Here is a 16,511-nt window from a genome sequence, read left to right on the forward strand (position 1 = left end):
TGTTGTGTGGCAAATGACAGTAAAAGCAACAACTTGCCTGTGCATCGATGTACTTAAGGCGTGTGCAGTGGCTCAGTCCCTGCAAGGAAGTTAATCCACAGCGTCGGAGAGACAGGATCTGAAGATTTGAGCACTCTGCCAGTGTAGAGAGACTACAACCAGGCAAACCCTGAAATGTAATCACTGGAACCTAGAGGTTTCAAGAACACTGCGGTGAGTGACATTGTTGCACACCATAATGCAGATTATATTATCCTTGGAAAGGTTTCCAAAAGTTCACCTAAGTAATCATATTCTTCAAATCCTACCTTTAGTAGGAATTCAGTTTAAATCTAGCTCTCTCAACTCTTTTTCTTGCAACATAGCAACATAAATCAATGCGATCAATCACAATCAATTCTATCTTACAGGTAAAATACATGCAGAAATATGGTAATAACTTATTAACTTTCTCCCTAAGTTTTAGCAATTTTTTGTTGCTTTTTTTAGACTTTAGAATATAACATATCTCATATATATACATATATGTATATACATGTATGTATATATACATATACGTGTGTATACATGTATATATGTGTGTGTATATTATATATATATGTATATATATATATATAAATATAAAATTTAACAGTAGCTTTGCAATCCCTGGATCTCTGACAGGGACATATATTAATGAAGATACACAGACATCATTTGGTCTATATATATATATTTTTTTGCTTAACCAGTATAAGTAATAACATTTCATAAACTTTTGGTAAATAAATTTTCCTATTTCATAATCATCTCAGAGTGTAGCAAGTATTCATTATTGAACACAATTCTTGCAAACAATTACCTTTCAATTCTTTACAGAATGAAAATGTATCACCCACATATGTGACAATGGCAAATGCACTGCTCTCTAAGTTTGATTGCAAACAAATAAATCCTATAATTAGAGAGGTGGCCATGTACTAGAAAATGAAAGCAAATAAACTGAGAATTTAATAACTCAACATTTGACAATTACAGCCAACTATGTAATGACAAAGGTTGACTGGCAGTAAAATACATTATTGGTTTTATTTGATAACATGTCTATTTCAGCCAAAGATAGATGCATAATTGAATTCAGTTTCTTAGGAGGTGGCAAACTCTCCAATCTCTGTTGTCTCACTTCATTACAATTCATAAATGAAGATTATGTTTGTACGTTGTTAGAAGCATCTATCTTTGACTGTATGGGGAGTCTCACAGTATTTGTTCTGTTTTAAATTTAAACATTTAAAAAATATTTGAAATTAAAAATTTGATTGTCTTTCATGCAATATATATGCTATATTATATATTTTAAAAACTGAAAAAAAAACAACAAAAATTGGCTAAAACTTAGGGAGAAATATCAAAACAATTAAACATTTAAAAACTTCTACGATACAGGAATGTATCCTATACCTCCTTCTAAAGTTTTCCAAACATATGTCATCAAAATAAGCATACATATTCATCCTTTGAACCAGGTATGATAGAAATCACGTGTTTAAAGTTGCCCTGTATCTCTCAAATTAAGGTCAATATAGCATGGTAACCATGTGTATCCATCATTGCTTTCTCGGTTTGAAAAATAAGAGAGAATGATTAAATGTTTCCAAAATTAAAAAAATAGGAATTGTCTCAACTCAAAGTAAAACATATATATTCATAGCATTCATTTTTTTGTTTTCCTGTTAAGGACAATATAAAAACATATTTGAAACTTTTGTGTTCTCGTGTTCTTTTTGTTTGAGAATGAACTGTCTCATCTATGGAGCAAAATGATTAATTCATTATCGTTTTAATTATTACTAATTTTCATGTAATCATAATATTTTTGCAAATACTTGACATATGTGTCTATGTGTATAACCTAAGATTGCCATAATACTTTAGAGATTTAATTATCAATTATTCTCAAACACAGGTAAGGAAAAGTATAGTTTTACCCCACAGCAGCTATAGAAGAGTCTTTCAAAGACAGTGCTAGGGGTCAGGATAAGCACAGCTTATGTGAAGCTAAATGACTAGAAAATCAAAGTAGGTCTGTGAGTTGTCACAGACCATATGAAGCTCAAGTAGAAGGAAGAACAAAGTGTGGATGATTCAGTCCTACTTATAAGGGGGAAAAATATAATCACAGAACTTAGAGGGAGAGAGGGACCTGGGAAGCAGAGAGGAGGGGGAGGAAAAGGGGAGAGCAGGGTCAGGTGTGGGAGGAGATGGGGGAGAAGTACAGAGGGCGGAGGTGTGTAGCAGAGGGGAATGGGGGACTAGGGGTAGTCACTAGAAAGTCCCAGATGCCAGGGAAACAAGAGGTTCCCAGGCCTCAACAAAGCCAGAATGCCCAACAAAAGGGAGATAGAACCTGTAGAGACAATATCCAGTGGATAGGCATGGTCCATGATTGAGGGGTGGGGCTACCCACCCATCTCAACATTTTTTTTTCATTTACTTTTTTTTATTACGTATTTTCTTCAATTACATTTCCAATGGTATCCCAAGAGTCCCCCATCCCCTCTACCCCCCACTCCCCTACCCAACCATTCCCACATTTTGTCCCTGGCATTCCCCTGTACTGGGGCATATACAGTTTCCTTGACCAATGGGCCTCTCTTTCCAGTGATGGCCGACTAGGTCATCTTTTGATACATATGCAGCTAGAGTCAATAGCTCTGGGGTACTGGTTAGTTCATAATGTCCACCTCAACATTTTTAAACCAAAATTGTTCTTGTGTAATAAAAATGCAGGGAGAAAGAGTGGAGCAGAAACTAAAGGAAAGGGCATCCAGAGACTGCCCCACCTAGGGATCCACACCATCCACAGACACCAAACCCAGACAGTATTGCTGATACCAAGAAGCACTTGCTAAGAGGAGCCTGGTATAGGTGGGCACTTCACAAGTCTCCTTTTTTTTTTTTTTTTAACAATTTTCTTATATTGATTTTGCTCAAAGATTTCAGCTCAGGGTTTAAATGTTTTTACACAAGCTAGTCTCCTTTCCTCAACTGAAGATCAATACAGATGCTGACACTTGTGGCCAACCATAGGACTGAGCATGGGGACCCCAATGGAAGAGTCAGGGGAAGGCCTGAAGGAGTTGAAGTGGATCGCAACCCCAGAGGAAGAACAACAGTAAGTACATAAGGAGGGATTGTTGTTAGTTTGTTTTTGTTTTTAAGTAATGTTTACTGTTATCATACTGAAAAGCCTGAAACAAACTAAGTGAAAGGCAACTATAAAAAGAATGACTGACTTGAGAAATGGTATCGTCCCAGAAAACCTAGTGAAGAGCCAAGGCAAGAGTCTATGTGGCCGCACAGGTCTGGTAGCCATGTGTGAACCCTGACTAGGAAACAGAGGCCATGTTAGTGAGTAAATTCTACCTCTTGTCCCTTAATATTGTTTTTCTCTGACTAAGATGTCCCCTCTAAACCTCATCACTGGTCAGAAGTGGTGGTGCAGACTTGCCCTCTGAAATACCCAGAGGGTTGAGGGAGGAACATAACACTTTCAGCTTGCCAAGGATATGTTCAGTGAGCTCAAGGCCAGCCTGGGAAATTCCATGAGACCCTCACTCAAAACATTTTTTTTCCTTACAAAAGAACAAGGAATATAGTTCAGCTGTAGGGCTCTTGCAAGCACAGTTAAGTCCCCAGTACACAACAAAAGTAAATCAACAGACTCCACTAATTTACTTTCCTTTCACAGAATACACACGAATCTTATTTATAGCAATTGAAATTTATGGGACATTTCAATGCTTGTGTTCCAGAGGGACAAACACTGCATTTTTCTTTTCAGTGCACCAATAATTATTGGCCAAATATATTAGACAAATGAAAAATTACCAAGTGAATAAAATACTGTATTATTTATCATTGTGTTTATTTGTCTAGGCACCTGTCTATATAAGAAGATGAATATAGTCTGGGGGTGGCTTGCTCCAAGAACACTGGAGTGGCAAAAGTGGGGCCCTGGATATGATCTGAAGCCCAAAACAGGAGGAACACACATGGTAGTACAGGCCTGTATCTTAGCACAAGGAGGTTAAGGCAGGAGTATCATGAGTTTGAGGCCAGTGTGTGTGCTCCATGACACAATCCTGTCATTTTTTTTTAAATAAGGGCAAAAAAATCATGAAGGCATAAAATATCATGAAGTCATTAAGTACATTTTAATTAAAAGGAAACTTAGAAGATATCGGGAGACTTATGAATGACTTATTGTCTGCAGTTCCCCCAGCTACCTCTTGATGTAGGGACTAGTGTCCTCTCTTACAGTTTATCTCCAGAATCATGGTCTCTCACGGGCAACAAGACAGACCCTACTTGTCTTAGAGTAAGGAGCTAGTGACACATCATTGCTAGTTTTCCTTCCTGTTTATCTTGAGGACACAAGAGCCGAAGCTGACCTCCTACTGCACACAAAAGGGCTTTGGTTTAGGTCTCTCCCTGAAACATGTTGGAGCTTCTCTTAACGTTTGGTAGGTGGAACTGGTGTCTGTCTTCTGCCCCAGTCAGTGTCCATGTGTGATGAGTCGCCGGGTGTCTTTACATATTTTGAAGCATTTAAAATAGAATTCTCAAACTCTATGGAAAACCAGTACCAGGTTTCTGATAATCTGAAATTTCTACCCCAATTCTAACTAACAGTAAGTACCTGAAATTTGATTCTCAGCTTCATTGATCTTCATATGTCACCATGTACAATTTACTCCAATAGTTAATCAAATGATAGATGGCAGCCATGCCAGCTCAAACTAAACTTGTTAAAACTGAGATAAAAAAATGTTACTTCTATGCCTCTAAAATAAATTTTATAAAATATATTTGACTTCCAAGCCACAGATAAATAAAAGTTGTAACTTGTTTGAAGCACCATGCCATCAAAAGAACCTTAAACATCAAATTGTGTGTCTTAAGTTTGGTTGATTTTGTGTTTTCCATAGCAGGAAATTAGTAGTTCCTAATGAAAACTATGCCATGTTTCTAGCATCTGTGTGTTGCCACTCTATGGCATATGGTTAAATAGCATTTCCATACAGGAAATCTAGGGTCTTCAATCCTGAAAGCACCTATTTCACTTCAGGAGTAACTTTCATGTGAGCCAGGGTGTGGTCCACAATCTGGAGTGAACTCCTAAAGAGGAAAAGCACTAAATGTTCTTATCTAATTCTTTTTTTTTTTTTTTTTTTTTGGTTTTTTTTTTTTTTTTTTTTTTTTCCATTTTTTTTTATTAGGTATTTAGCTCATTTACATTTCCAATGCTATACCAAAAGTCCCCCTTACCCACCCACCCCCACTCCCCTACCCACCCACTCCCCCCCTTTGGCCCTGGCGTTCCCCTGTACCGGGGCACACAAAGTCTGCGTGTCCAATGGGCCTCTCTTTCCAGTGATGGCCGACTAGGCCATCTTTTGATACATATGCAGCTAGAGTCAAGAGCTCAGGGGTACTGGTTAGTTCATAATGTTGTTCCACCTATAGGGTTGAAGATCCCTTTAGCTCCTTGGGTACTTTCTCTAGCTCCTCCATTGGGAGCCCTGTGATCCATCCATTAGCTGACTGTGAGCATCCACTTCTGTGTTTGCTAGGCCCCGGCATAGTCTCACAAGAGACAGCTACATCTGGGTCCTTTCAGTAAAATCTTGCTAGTGTATGCAATGGTGTCAGCATTTGGAAGCTGATTATGGGGTGGATCCCTGGATATGGCAGTCTCTACATGGTCCATCCTTTCATCTCAGCTCCATACTTTGTTTCTGTAACTCCTTCCATGGGTGTTTTGTTCCCACTTCTAAGGAGGGGCATAGTGTCCACACTTCAGTCTTCATTTTTCTTGAGTTTCATGTGTTTAGGAAATTGTATCTTATATCGTGGGTATCCTAGGTTTTGGGCTAGTATCCACTTATCAGTGAGTACATATTGTGTGAGTTCCTTTGTGATTGTGTTACCTCACTCAGGATGATGCTCTCCAGGTCCATCCATTTGGCTAGGAATTTCATAAATTCATTCTTTTTAATAGCTGAGTAGTACTCCATTGTGTAGATGTACCACATTTTCTGTATCCATTCCTCTGTTGAGGGGCATCTGGGTTCTTTCCAGTTTCTGGCTATTATAAATAAGGCTGCTATGAACATAGTGGAGCATGTGTCCTTCTTACCAGTTGGGGCTTCTTCTGGATATATGCCCAGGAGAGGTATTGCTGGATCCTCCGGTAGTACTATGTCCAATTTTCTGAGGAACCGCCAGACTGATTTCCAGAGTGGTTGTACAAGCCTGCAATCCCACCAACAATGGAGGAGTGTTCCTCTTTCTCCACATCCTCGCCAGCATCTGCTGTCACCTGAATTTTTGATCTTAGCCATTCTCACTGGTGTGAGGTGGAATCTCAGGGTTGTTTTGATTTGCATTTCCCTGATGATTAAGGATGTTGAACATTTTTTCAGGTGCTTCTCTGCCATTCGGTATTCCTCAGGTGAGAATTCTTTGTTCAGTTCTGAGCCCCATTTTTTAAGGGGGTTATTTGATTTTCTGAGGTCCACCTTCTTGAGTTCTTTATATATGTTGGATATTAGTCCCCTATCTGATTTAGGATAGGTAAAGATCCTTTCCCAGTCTGTTGGTGGTCTTTTTGTCTTATAGACAGTGTCTTTTGCCTTGCAGAAACTTTGGAGTTTCATTAGGTCCCATTTGTCAATTCTCGATCTTACAGCACAAGCCATTGCTGTTCTGTTCAGGAATTTTTCCCCTGTGCCCATATCTTCAAGGCTTTTCCCCACTTTCTCCTCTATAAGTTTCAGTGTCTCTGGTTTTATGTGAAGTTCCTTGATCCACTTAGATTTGACCTTAGTACAAGGAGATAAGTATGGATCGATTCGCATTCTTCTACATGATAACAACCAGTTGTGCCAGCACCAATTGTTGAAAATGCTGTCTTTCTTCCACTGGATGGTTTTGGCTCCCTTGTCGAAGATCAAGTGACCATAGGTGTGTGGGTTCATTTCTGGGTCTTCAATTCTATTCCATTGGTCCACTTGTCTGTCTCTATACCAGTACCATGCAGTTTTTATCACAATTGCTCTGTAGTAAAGCTTTAGGTCAGGCATGGTGATTCCACCAGAGGTTCTTTTATCCTTGAGAAGAGTTTTTGCTATCCTCGGTTTTTTGTTATTCCAGATGAATTTGCAGATTGCTCCTTCTAATTCGTTGAAGAATTGAGTTGGAATTTTAATGGGGATTGCATTGAATCTGTAGATTGCTTTTGGCAAGATAGCCATTTTTACAATGTTGGTCCTGCCAATCCATGAGCATGGGAGATCTTTCCATCTTCTGAGATCTTCTTTAATTTCTTTCTTCAGGGACTTGAAGTTTTTATCATACAGATCTTTCACTTCCTTCGTTAGAGTCACGCCGAGATATTTTATATTATTTGTGGCTATTGAGAAGGGTGTTGTTTCCCTAATTTCTTTCTCAGCCTGTTTATTCTTTGTGTAGAGAAAGGCCATTGACTTGTTTGAGTTAATTTTATATCCAGCTACTTCACCGAAGCTGTTTATCAGGTTTAGGAGTTCTCTGTTGGAATTTTTAGGGTCACTTATATATACTATCATATCATCTGCAAAAAGTGATATTTTGACTTCCTCTTTTCCAATTTGTATCCCCTTGATCTCCTTTTGTTGTCGAATTGCTCTGGCTAATACTTCAAGTACTATGTTGAAAAGGTAGGGAGAAAGTGGGCAGCCTTGTCTAGTCCCTGATTTTAGTGGGATTGCTTCCAGCTTCTCTCCATTTACTTTGATGTTGGCTACTGGTTTGCTGTAGATTGCTTTTATCATGTTTAGGTATTGGCCTTGAATTCCTGATCTTTCCAGAACTTTTATCATGAATGGGTGTTGGATCTTGTCAAATGCTTTTTCTGCATCTAACGAGATGATCATGTGGTTTTTGTCTTTGAGTTTGTTTATATAATGGATTACATTGATGGATTTTCGTATATTAAACCATCCCTGCATCCCTGGAATAAAACCTACTTGGTCAGGATGGATGATTTCTTTAATGTGTTCTTGGATTCGGTTAGCGAGAATTTTATTAAGAATTTTTGCATCGATGTTCATAAGAGAAATTGGTCTGAAGTTCTCTATCTTTGTTGGATCTTTCTGTGGTTTAGGTATCAGAGTAATAGTGGCTTCATAAAATGAGTTGGGTAGAATACCTTCTACTTCTATCTTGTGAAAAAGTTTGTGCAGAACTGGAGTTAGATCTTCTTTGAAGGTCTGATAGAACTCTGCACTAAACCCGTCTGGTCCTGGGCTTTTTTTGGCTGGGAGACTATTAATAACTGCTTCTATTTCTTTAGGGGATATGGGACTGTTTAGAAGGTCAACTTGATCCTGATTCAACTTTGGTACCTGGTATCTGTCCAGAAATTTGTCCATTTCGTCCAGGTTTTCCAGTTTTGTTGAGTATAGCCTTTTGTAGAAGGATCTGATTGTGTTTTGGATTTCTTCAGGATCTGTTGTTATGTCTCCCTTTTCATTTCTGATTTTGTTAATTAGGATTTTGTCCCTGTGCCCTTTAGTGAGTCTAGCTAAGGGTTTATCTATCTTGTTGATTTTCTCAAAGAACCAACTCCTCGTTTGGTTAATTCTTTGAATAGTTCTTCTTGTTTCCACTTGGTTGATTTCACCCCTGAGTTTGATTATTTCCTGCCGTCTACTCCTCTTGGGTGAATTTGCTTCCTTTTTTTCTAGAGCTTTTAGATGTGTTGTCAAGCTGCTAGTATGTGCTCTCTCCCGTTTTTTCTTGAAGGCACTCATAGCTATGAGTTTCCCTCTTAGAAATGCTTTCATTGTGTCCCAAAGGTTTGGGTACGTTGTGGCTTCCTTTTCATTAAACTCTAAAAAGTCTTTAATTTCTTTCTTTATTCCTTCCTTGACCAAGGTATCATTGAGAAGAGTGTTGTTCAGTTTCCATGTGAATGTTGGCTTTCTGTTATTTATTTTGTTATTGAAGATCAGCCTTAGTGCATGGTGATCTGATAGGATACATGGGACAATTTCAATATTTTTGAATCTGTTGAGGCCTGATTTGTGACCTATTATGTGGTCAATTTTGGAGAAGGTACCATGAGGTGCTGAGAAGAAGGTATATCCTTTTGTTTTAGGGTAAAATGTTCTGTAGATATCTGTCAGATCCATTTGTTTCATCACTTCTGTTAGTTTCAGTGTGTCCCTGTTTAGTTTCTGTTTCCATGATCTGTCCATTGGTGAAAGTGGTGTGTTGAAGTCTCCCACTATTATTGTGTGAGGCGCAATGTGTGCTTTGAGCTTTACTAAAGTTTCTTTAGTGAATGTGGCTGCTCTTGTATTTGGAGCATAGATATTCAGAATTGAGAGTTCCTCTTGGAGGATTTTACCTTTGATGAGAATGAAGTGTCCCTCCTTGTCTTTTTTGATGACTTTGGGTTGGAAGTCAATCTTATCAGATATTAGGATGGCTACTCCTGCTTGTTTCTTCATACCATTTGCTTGGAAAATTGTTTTCCAGCCTTTCATTCTGAGGTAGTGTCTATCTTTTTCTCTGAGATGAGTTTCCTGTAAGCAGCAAAATGTTGGGTCTTGTTTGTGTAGCCAGTTTGTTAGTCTATGTCTTTTTATTGGCGAGTTGAGACCATTGATGTTAAGAGATATTAAGGAAAAGTAATTGTTGCTTCCTGTTATTTTAGTTGTTAAAGGTGGCATTCTGTTCTTGTGGCTGTCTTCTTTTAGGTTTGTTGAGGGATTACCTTCTTGTTTTTTCTAGGGCGTTGTTCCCGTTCTTGTATTGGTTTTTTTCTGTTATTATCCTTTGAAGGGCTGGATTCGTGGAGAGATAATGCGTGAATTTGGTTTTGTCGTGGAATACTTTGGTTTCTCCCTCTATGATAATTGAGAGTTTGGCTGGGTATAGTAGCCTGGGCTGCAGTTTGTGTTCTCTTAGTGTCTGTATAACATCTGTCCAGGCTCTTCTGGCTTTCATAGTCTCTGGTGAAAAATCTGGTGTAATTCTGATAGGCTTGCCTTTATATGTTACTTGACCTTTTTCCCTTACTGCTTTTAGTATTCTATCTTTATTTAGTGCATTTGATGTTCTGATTATTATGTGTCGGGAGGAATTTCTTTTCTGGTCCAGTCTATTTGGAGTTCTGTAGGCTTCTTGTATGTTCATATGCATCTCATTCTTTAGATTTGGGAAGTTTTCTTCAATAATTTTGTTGAAGATGTTTGCTGGACCTTTGAGTTGAAAATCTTCATTCTCATCCACTCCTATTATCCGTACGTTTGGTCTTCTTATTGTGTCCTGGATTTCCTGGATATTTTGAGTTAGGATCTTTTTGCATTTTCCATTTTCTTTGATTGTTGTGCCGATGTTCTCTATGGAATCTTCTGCACCTGAGATTCTCTCTTCCATCTCTTGTATTCTGTTGCTGATGCTCAAATCTATGGTTCCAGATTTCTTTCCTAGGGTTTCTATCTCTAGTGTTGCCTCGCTTTGAGTTTTCTTTATTGTGTCTACTTCCCTTTTTAGGTCTAGTATGGTTTTGTTCATTTCCATCACCTGTTTGTATGTTTTTTCCTCTTTTTCTGTAAGGACTTCTACCTGTTTGATTGTGTTTTCCTGTTTTTCTTTAAGGACTTGTAACTCTTTAGCAGTGTTCTCCTGTATTTCTTTAAGTGATTTATTAAAGTCCTTCTTGATGTCCTCTACCATCATCATGAGATATGCTTTTAAATCTAGGTCTAGGTTCTCAGGTGTGTTGGGGTTCCCTGGACTGGGCGAAGTGGGTGTGCTGGGTTCTGGTGATGGTGAGTGGTCTTGGTTCCTGTTAGTAAGATTCCTCCGTTTACCTTTCGCCATCTGGTAATCTCTGGAGTTAGTAGTTATAGTTGACTCTGTTTAGAGATTGTTCTTCTGGTGATTCTGTTACCGTCTATCAGCAGACCTGGGAGACAGATTCTCTCCTCTGAGTTTCAGTGCTCAGAGCACTCTCTGCTGGCAAGCTCTCTTACAGGGAAGGTGCGCAGATATCTTGTATTTGGACCTCCTCCTGGCCGAAGAAGAAGGCCCAAAACAGGACCTTTCTCAGACAGTGTGTTGCTTTGGCAGTTCCCAGGTGGTACAGACTCTCACCTAAGCAGACTAAATTCCTAAGTTCCTTGGAGTCCCGGGACCAAGATGGCGACCGCTGCTGCTGTGGCTTAGGTCGCCTCCCCAGCGGGGCGGGCACCTGTCCTCTGGTCCGGAAGGTGGCCGGCTGTCCCCGGCCCACACAGGGTGCTGCCTCAGCCCCTCTGTGCTTCTGCCTGTTCCAGAAGCTGTCAGGTTCTCTGGCGCACCCTCTCACCTGTTCAGACTAATTTCCTAAGTTCGGCGGGTCTCGGACCAAGATGGCGACCGCTGCTGCTGTGGCTTAGGCCGCCTCCCCAGCCGGGCGGGCACCTGTCCTCCGGTCCGGACGGTGGCTGGCTGTCCCCGGCCCACAAAGGGTGCTGCCTCAGCGCCTCTGTGCTTCCGCCTGTTCCAGAAGCTGTCAGGTTCTCTGGCGCACCCTCTCACCTGTTCAGACTAATTTCCTAAGTTCGGCGGGTCCCGGATCAAGATGGCGACCGCTGCTGCTGTGGCTTAGGTCGCCTCCCCAGCAGGGCGGGCACCTGTCCTCCGGTCCGGAAGGTGGCCGGCTGTCCCCGGCCCACACAGGGTGCTGCCTCAGCCCCTCTGTGCTTCTGCCTGTTCCAGAGGCTGTCAGGTTCTCTGGCGCACCCTCTCACCTGTCTCTTATCTAATTCTAATCATAATTTCCAGATGTTCTTACAGGGCATTAAATCAGGGCCTAAGATACCGAAAAAATTCAATCAAAGCTCTTTAGACTGCTAAGATGGATAAGGTCCTGGTAAACTCTACTTGAGAACTTAAATATATTAGCTCTCTAAAAGGAGACAGTATTTCAATACTGTTTCACTAGTAACTCCATTTATTAAGATGCAGAATTCTTATATATAAGACCATTGAAAGATCAAATTACATTATCAGAAGTTCATTTTAATTCAGTCTACAAATAGTATTGCTAAATTATAAATACCTGCTTTAAAGATTTCCAAGGGCCATACTGGAGAATGGCTGATGGATCTAAAGGAGGCATTGTATTTGGTGGGCACTTCACAAGTCTCCTTTTTTTAACAATTTTCTTATGTTGATTTTGCTCAAAGATTTCAGCCCAGGGTTTAAATGTTTTTACCCAAGCTAGTCTCCTTTCCTCAACTGAAGATAAAACTGTTAACTGTGAAACAGAGCAAGTCAGGACACCATCAGCTTCAGCCTTTGTCTGCTGTCCTTTTTCCAGAGCTTCTTGAATTTCAGATTTAGGAGAGTCTTCCACTTCTTCAGTGGCCAAGAGGTTATTAGCACTGTGACTACCAGCTTCTTCACTGGGAGCAAGCTTGCCTGAGGCAGAATCCTGCAGGTCTGCCTCGCCTTCTGTATGCACAGAGGCATCTGCGTTAATGACTGCAGCATCACAGGACAGCACACCTTCTTCTGGGATTTCCTCAATTCTTTCTGATTTTAAATCAGTCTCTTGGTCTTCTTCTAGTGTTACACTTCTTTCTACAGGTTCAGGATTGTCTGGTGTCAGTGATGGTAGGCTTTTCTGCATGGAAATAGGTGAGCTATTATTCTCATCCGATGGCCCACCTTGCTGTGTCATCTCTTTGATTTCTATCTCTTCAGCCAATCCCTCCCGGGTCTCCTCCATGACTCCTTGTGCTTGTTTACTGTCTTCTGCACTCACTTCTTGATTGAATCCAAATAGTTTTTCGGTTTCTTGTCCCACCTTCTCCTCCCTGACATGCTCCACATGTTCCTCTGTCTGAGTATCTGACTCTAGTCCTTGCCACGGGTACTGTTCATTCACACTTTCCTTTAGGTTGGAGTTTTCCAATTCATTTTTTTGGTCTACATTTTCAGCGTTAAATTCTTGGTCAGAAGGTTGTTCTGAACATTGGTTTTTTGATAAGTTTTCATTGATTTTTAATTTTGGTAAACTTTCATTTTTCTCGTTCATTTTTAATTCTACCAAAATTGCCTGGTTTGGTTTTAATTTTATTCCTGTTGATTTCTTCATCGCAAGCTGCTGCACGTGTGTGTTTTCTCTCTTGTTTAATTGCTGAGCGAGGCAAGCATCTTCTTGCTTCTTTGAGTTGCTGTCCACTGACTCTTTGGCTATAGTACCCTTACCCTTTGGCACATGTGCAATAGCTTGCTGCTTGCCATGGCAATCTCCTTTCTTTAAAGCACAGGTAATGATCAGTGGCGAGTGGGCATGTTCCCTCAGTCTTATCACTTCCTTGCTTCGTTGCTCTTCTCTCTCTTGTCTCAGGATGCTCTTTTTCTCTTCGTATTCCCTCTCTCGTCTCCTCCTCTCCTCCAGCATCTTCTTCTTCTTCTCCTCCTCTACCCTCTGCTCCTCTTCAAGTCTCCTCCTCTTTTCTTCCTCCTTCTGTCGTATCTTTGCCTCCTTCTCTTTCAACTCCTGTGCTCTCCTCCTCTTCTTTTCCATTTGCTCTTTTATGATTGGGCTATATTTTCGGTAAGTTACTGATGCTCTATAAGTGGCTTGAATTTTTACAGCTGCATCATACCGCAGTTTGAATAAACGTGCCTTTTCTTTTTCTTGTAGCTCACTTAATCTTGTTCTCTCCTCCTCCATTTTTAAGTGCAAGTTTCTGATATGTTCCTAAAACAGACATAGTTATGAGCATCAGGTAAATCTGTAACTTTGTAAGTGTACTAAATGTACTATAAACCCTAAATGACGGGTGAAAGTGCTCTAGAATTCCCTGAGGAAGACTAGTCACTTGTTTTATAGGAAATTGTTTTTTTTTTTACTACTTAGAAGATTTGGGTCTCACTGGGATGTTGATAATACAGTTAAGTTATGAGCCAATGAGTTAATTATAAAGGAATTATCTGCAGATGAAAAGCACTTAAAGATGAAACAGGGAAACACTTAGGGGGAAACAGGCTTAAATCCAGGTAACAGGGTGGGGGTGGGGGCTCAGTCTTCCTGATACGGATGCTGTAATAGTGGAGCCTCAGGATGACACCCCTTCTGAAGCAGAATGTGAACTAGGACAAGGTATCCTCGGACAGACATCAGCATGGGGGAGCTTTGGCCCAGTCACACATCTTATCCCTTCTAAATCTCATGAGAGGTAGAAAACGCAGAAAAGAAATACTTTCTGTTTTGTTTATATCTAGCCTCTCAGTAAAATGTTTGACACATACTTAAAAATGACTAAATATCTGCGAACCAATACATACTGTGAAAATCTTAAAGCCTCATTAGAATATATGGATTAAACATAAAATTTGTCATCACTAAAATGAATGAGAATACAAGGACATTATATCATTGAATTGTCAAGAGATAATAGAAACAGGGCTGCATTTCATGTTCAAATAAAGTCAAAATTAGAGTAAAAAGTTTCCTAATTTATAAAGATTGAAAAAAAATTTCTATTCAAAAATAATTTTTTCTGGCACATAAGTATACATAGCAGTAAATGTGAAATTAATACAGACACTAGAGAAACCCAGGATATTAACACTGAGGAAGAACAGAGTCATGGAGTCAATTCAATTGCTCTTTCTCTTCTAATTTTTACTTTTGAGGTCAGAGATTAGTCTTACTTTTGATGTTTTGGGCAGTATGTGTTATTCCTATATTCTAATGTTTCCTTACTTCTGTGACTCAAATTTAACTAATTTCACTACCACATTCCAACTGTGATTCTCATTTTACCTATTCTTCCTGAAGATCACTGTCTTTGAATGTTCACTTTTAAATGATATTTTCAAAAACAACCCCCCTTGCCAGACTGTGGTGGCACATACATAGTTTAATCCCAGCATAGGGGAGGAAGAGGCAGGTAGATCTCTGAGGTCAATGCCAGCCTGGTCTACAGAGTGATGTACAGGGCAGCCAGGGCTACACAGAGAAACCCAGACAAATATCTAACAAGACAAACAAAACAAAACAAAACAAAACAAAGTAACAAAACCAAAACCAACAAGCAAAAACGCCCATTGACCTTCATGCTCTTACCTCTCCCTTCTGAGTCACATGGTCTCCCTTTATAAAACATTATTATTATGAAGATTTAGCTATTTTTCAGTGGTTCCTAGGCTATTTTCTACTTTATTTTCTCATCCTCTCCACTCAACACTGTCACTATTTCCTTTTAAACTCTCTTCTGCTTCACTAATGCCCCAGTATATCCAATAAACTGTCACACTCAATCATCAATTTTTAATGTTCACATTAAATGCTCATAAAACATACACTTAACATTTTATAATAAATTATAATTTTCACTTATATGTTATCTGTATAGCTATTTAGTTAGTGGAAAAGATTTATGGTTATTTTTATAGACCTATCTTTTCAAACATTTAGATGGCATGTCATTTATAATTATGCATTTTCCTCTTTTTACTTAATGAAATTTTGTTTACATGTCTAGTGATCTCTGCATATATAGGTGCATATATATATATATATATATATATATATATATATGAAACTAACCTAGATTATTTCCATACCATATAGGAAATATTATCTTAAAATGGTCATTATTTTTAAAAAACATAATAGTTTAGTTCAATTAGAGAATAACAATAAACATATAACATATACCTCATGCTGTCTGTATTTTTCTTTCCATATTTTCTCTTCTTTATGGAGTTCATCATTCATTTTGTCTTGGTCTTGCTGAATATAAAATAACATCAGAATATTATTATATTCAAATATCAAATGACATATTCAATATTTCAAATTCATTCAATACATTTATAAACAATGATTAAATATGACAATCCCCCAGAGTCTTCCCTTATTAGTAATGAAAACCCAAGATACCTAAAATACTCCTGGATGATTTAGAAAAATAAAATAAGGAAGAAAACCAACCTAACAAATAAAAATACCATATGGCTGAAGGTATCACTGTGCACAGTCTCATATTGTACTACAAGCTACAGAGATATAGCAACAACAACAATAACAAAACCCTTATGTTACTTACACAAAAGTAGACATGTTGATCAATGGGATAAAATTGAAGACCTAGACATAAATGTACGTACCAATGGACATCTGATTTTTTTTTTTAAAGAAGCCAGAAATACATTCTGGAAAAAGAACGCATTTTTAACAAATAGTACTCAACAAACTGGATGGCTGTATGTAGAAGAATGCAAATAGATCCAGACTTATCATCCTGCAAAAATTTTACTCCAAATCAATCAAATATATCTACCTGACGTCAAATATATTTAATCTGAAGAAGAGAAAGTGAACTTAATGGCACAGGAAGAGACTTTCTGAACAGAAACACATTGAGAACAATTAACAAATGGCGCCTCATAAAACTATAAAGCAAAAGACA

General features: G+C 38.9%; 1 protein-coding gene across 14 annotated transcripts in view; it reads right to left on the reverse strand.

Annotated features, from left to right (window-relative positions):
* Lrriq1 (leucine-rich repeats and IQ motif containing 1) overlaps positions 1-16,511 on the reverse strand; it is a 191,999-nt gene that overhangs the window by 157,944 nt on the left and 17,544 nt on the right. For 12 of the 14 annotated variants that reach the window (XR_871734.2, XM_011243593.2, XM_030245338.1 and 9 more), the window contains 3 exons: positions 15,758-15,832; positions 12,140-13,792; positions 38-190 (listed from right to left, as the gene is read on the reverse strand). Coding sequence is in view for 13 of the 14 variants with exons in the window: in XM_011243593.2 (XP_011241895.1) it covers positions 38-190; positions 12,140-13,792; positions 15,758-15,832 (1,881 nt within the window). In the remaining variant the exon portion in view is untranslated. Of the gene's footprint in view, positions 1-37; positions 191-12,078; positions 13,793-15,757; positions 15,833-16,511 lie in introns of those variants that run through there. The other 2 variants (NM_029134.2, NM_001361058.1) reach the window with 1 other exon arrangement.

Source organism: Mus musculus, chromosome 10 (assembly GCF_000001635.26).
Source record: "Mus musculus strain C57BL/6J chromosome 10, GRCm38.p6 C57BL/6J".
NCBI lineage: Eukaryota > Metazoa > Chordata > Mammalia > Rodentia > Muridae > Mus > Mus musculus.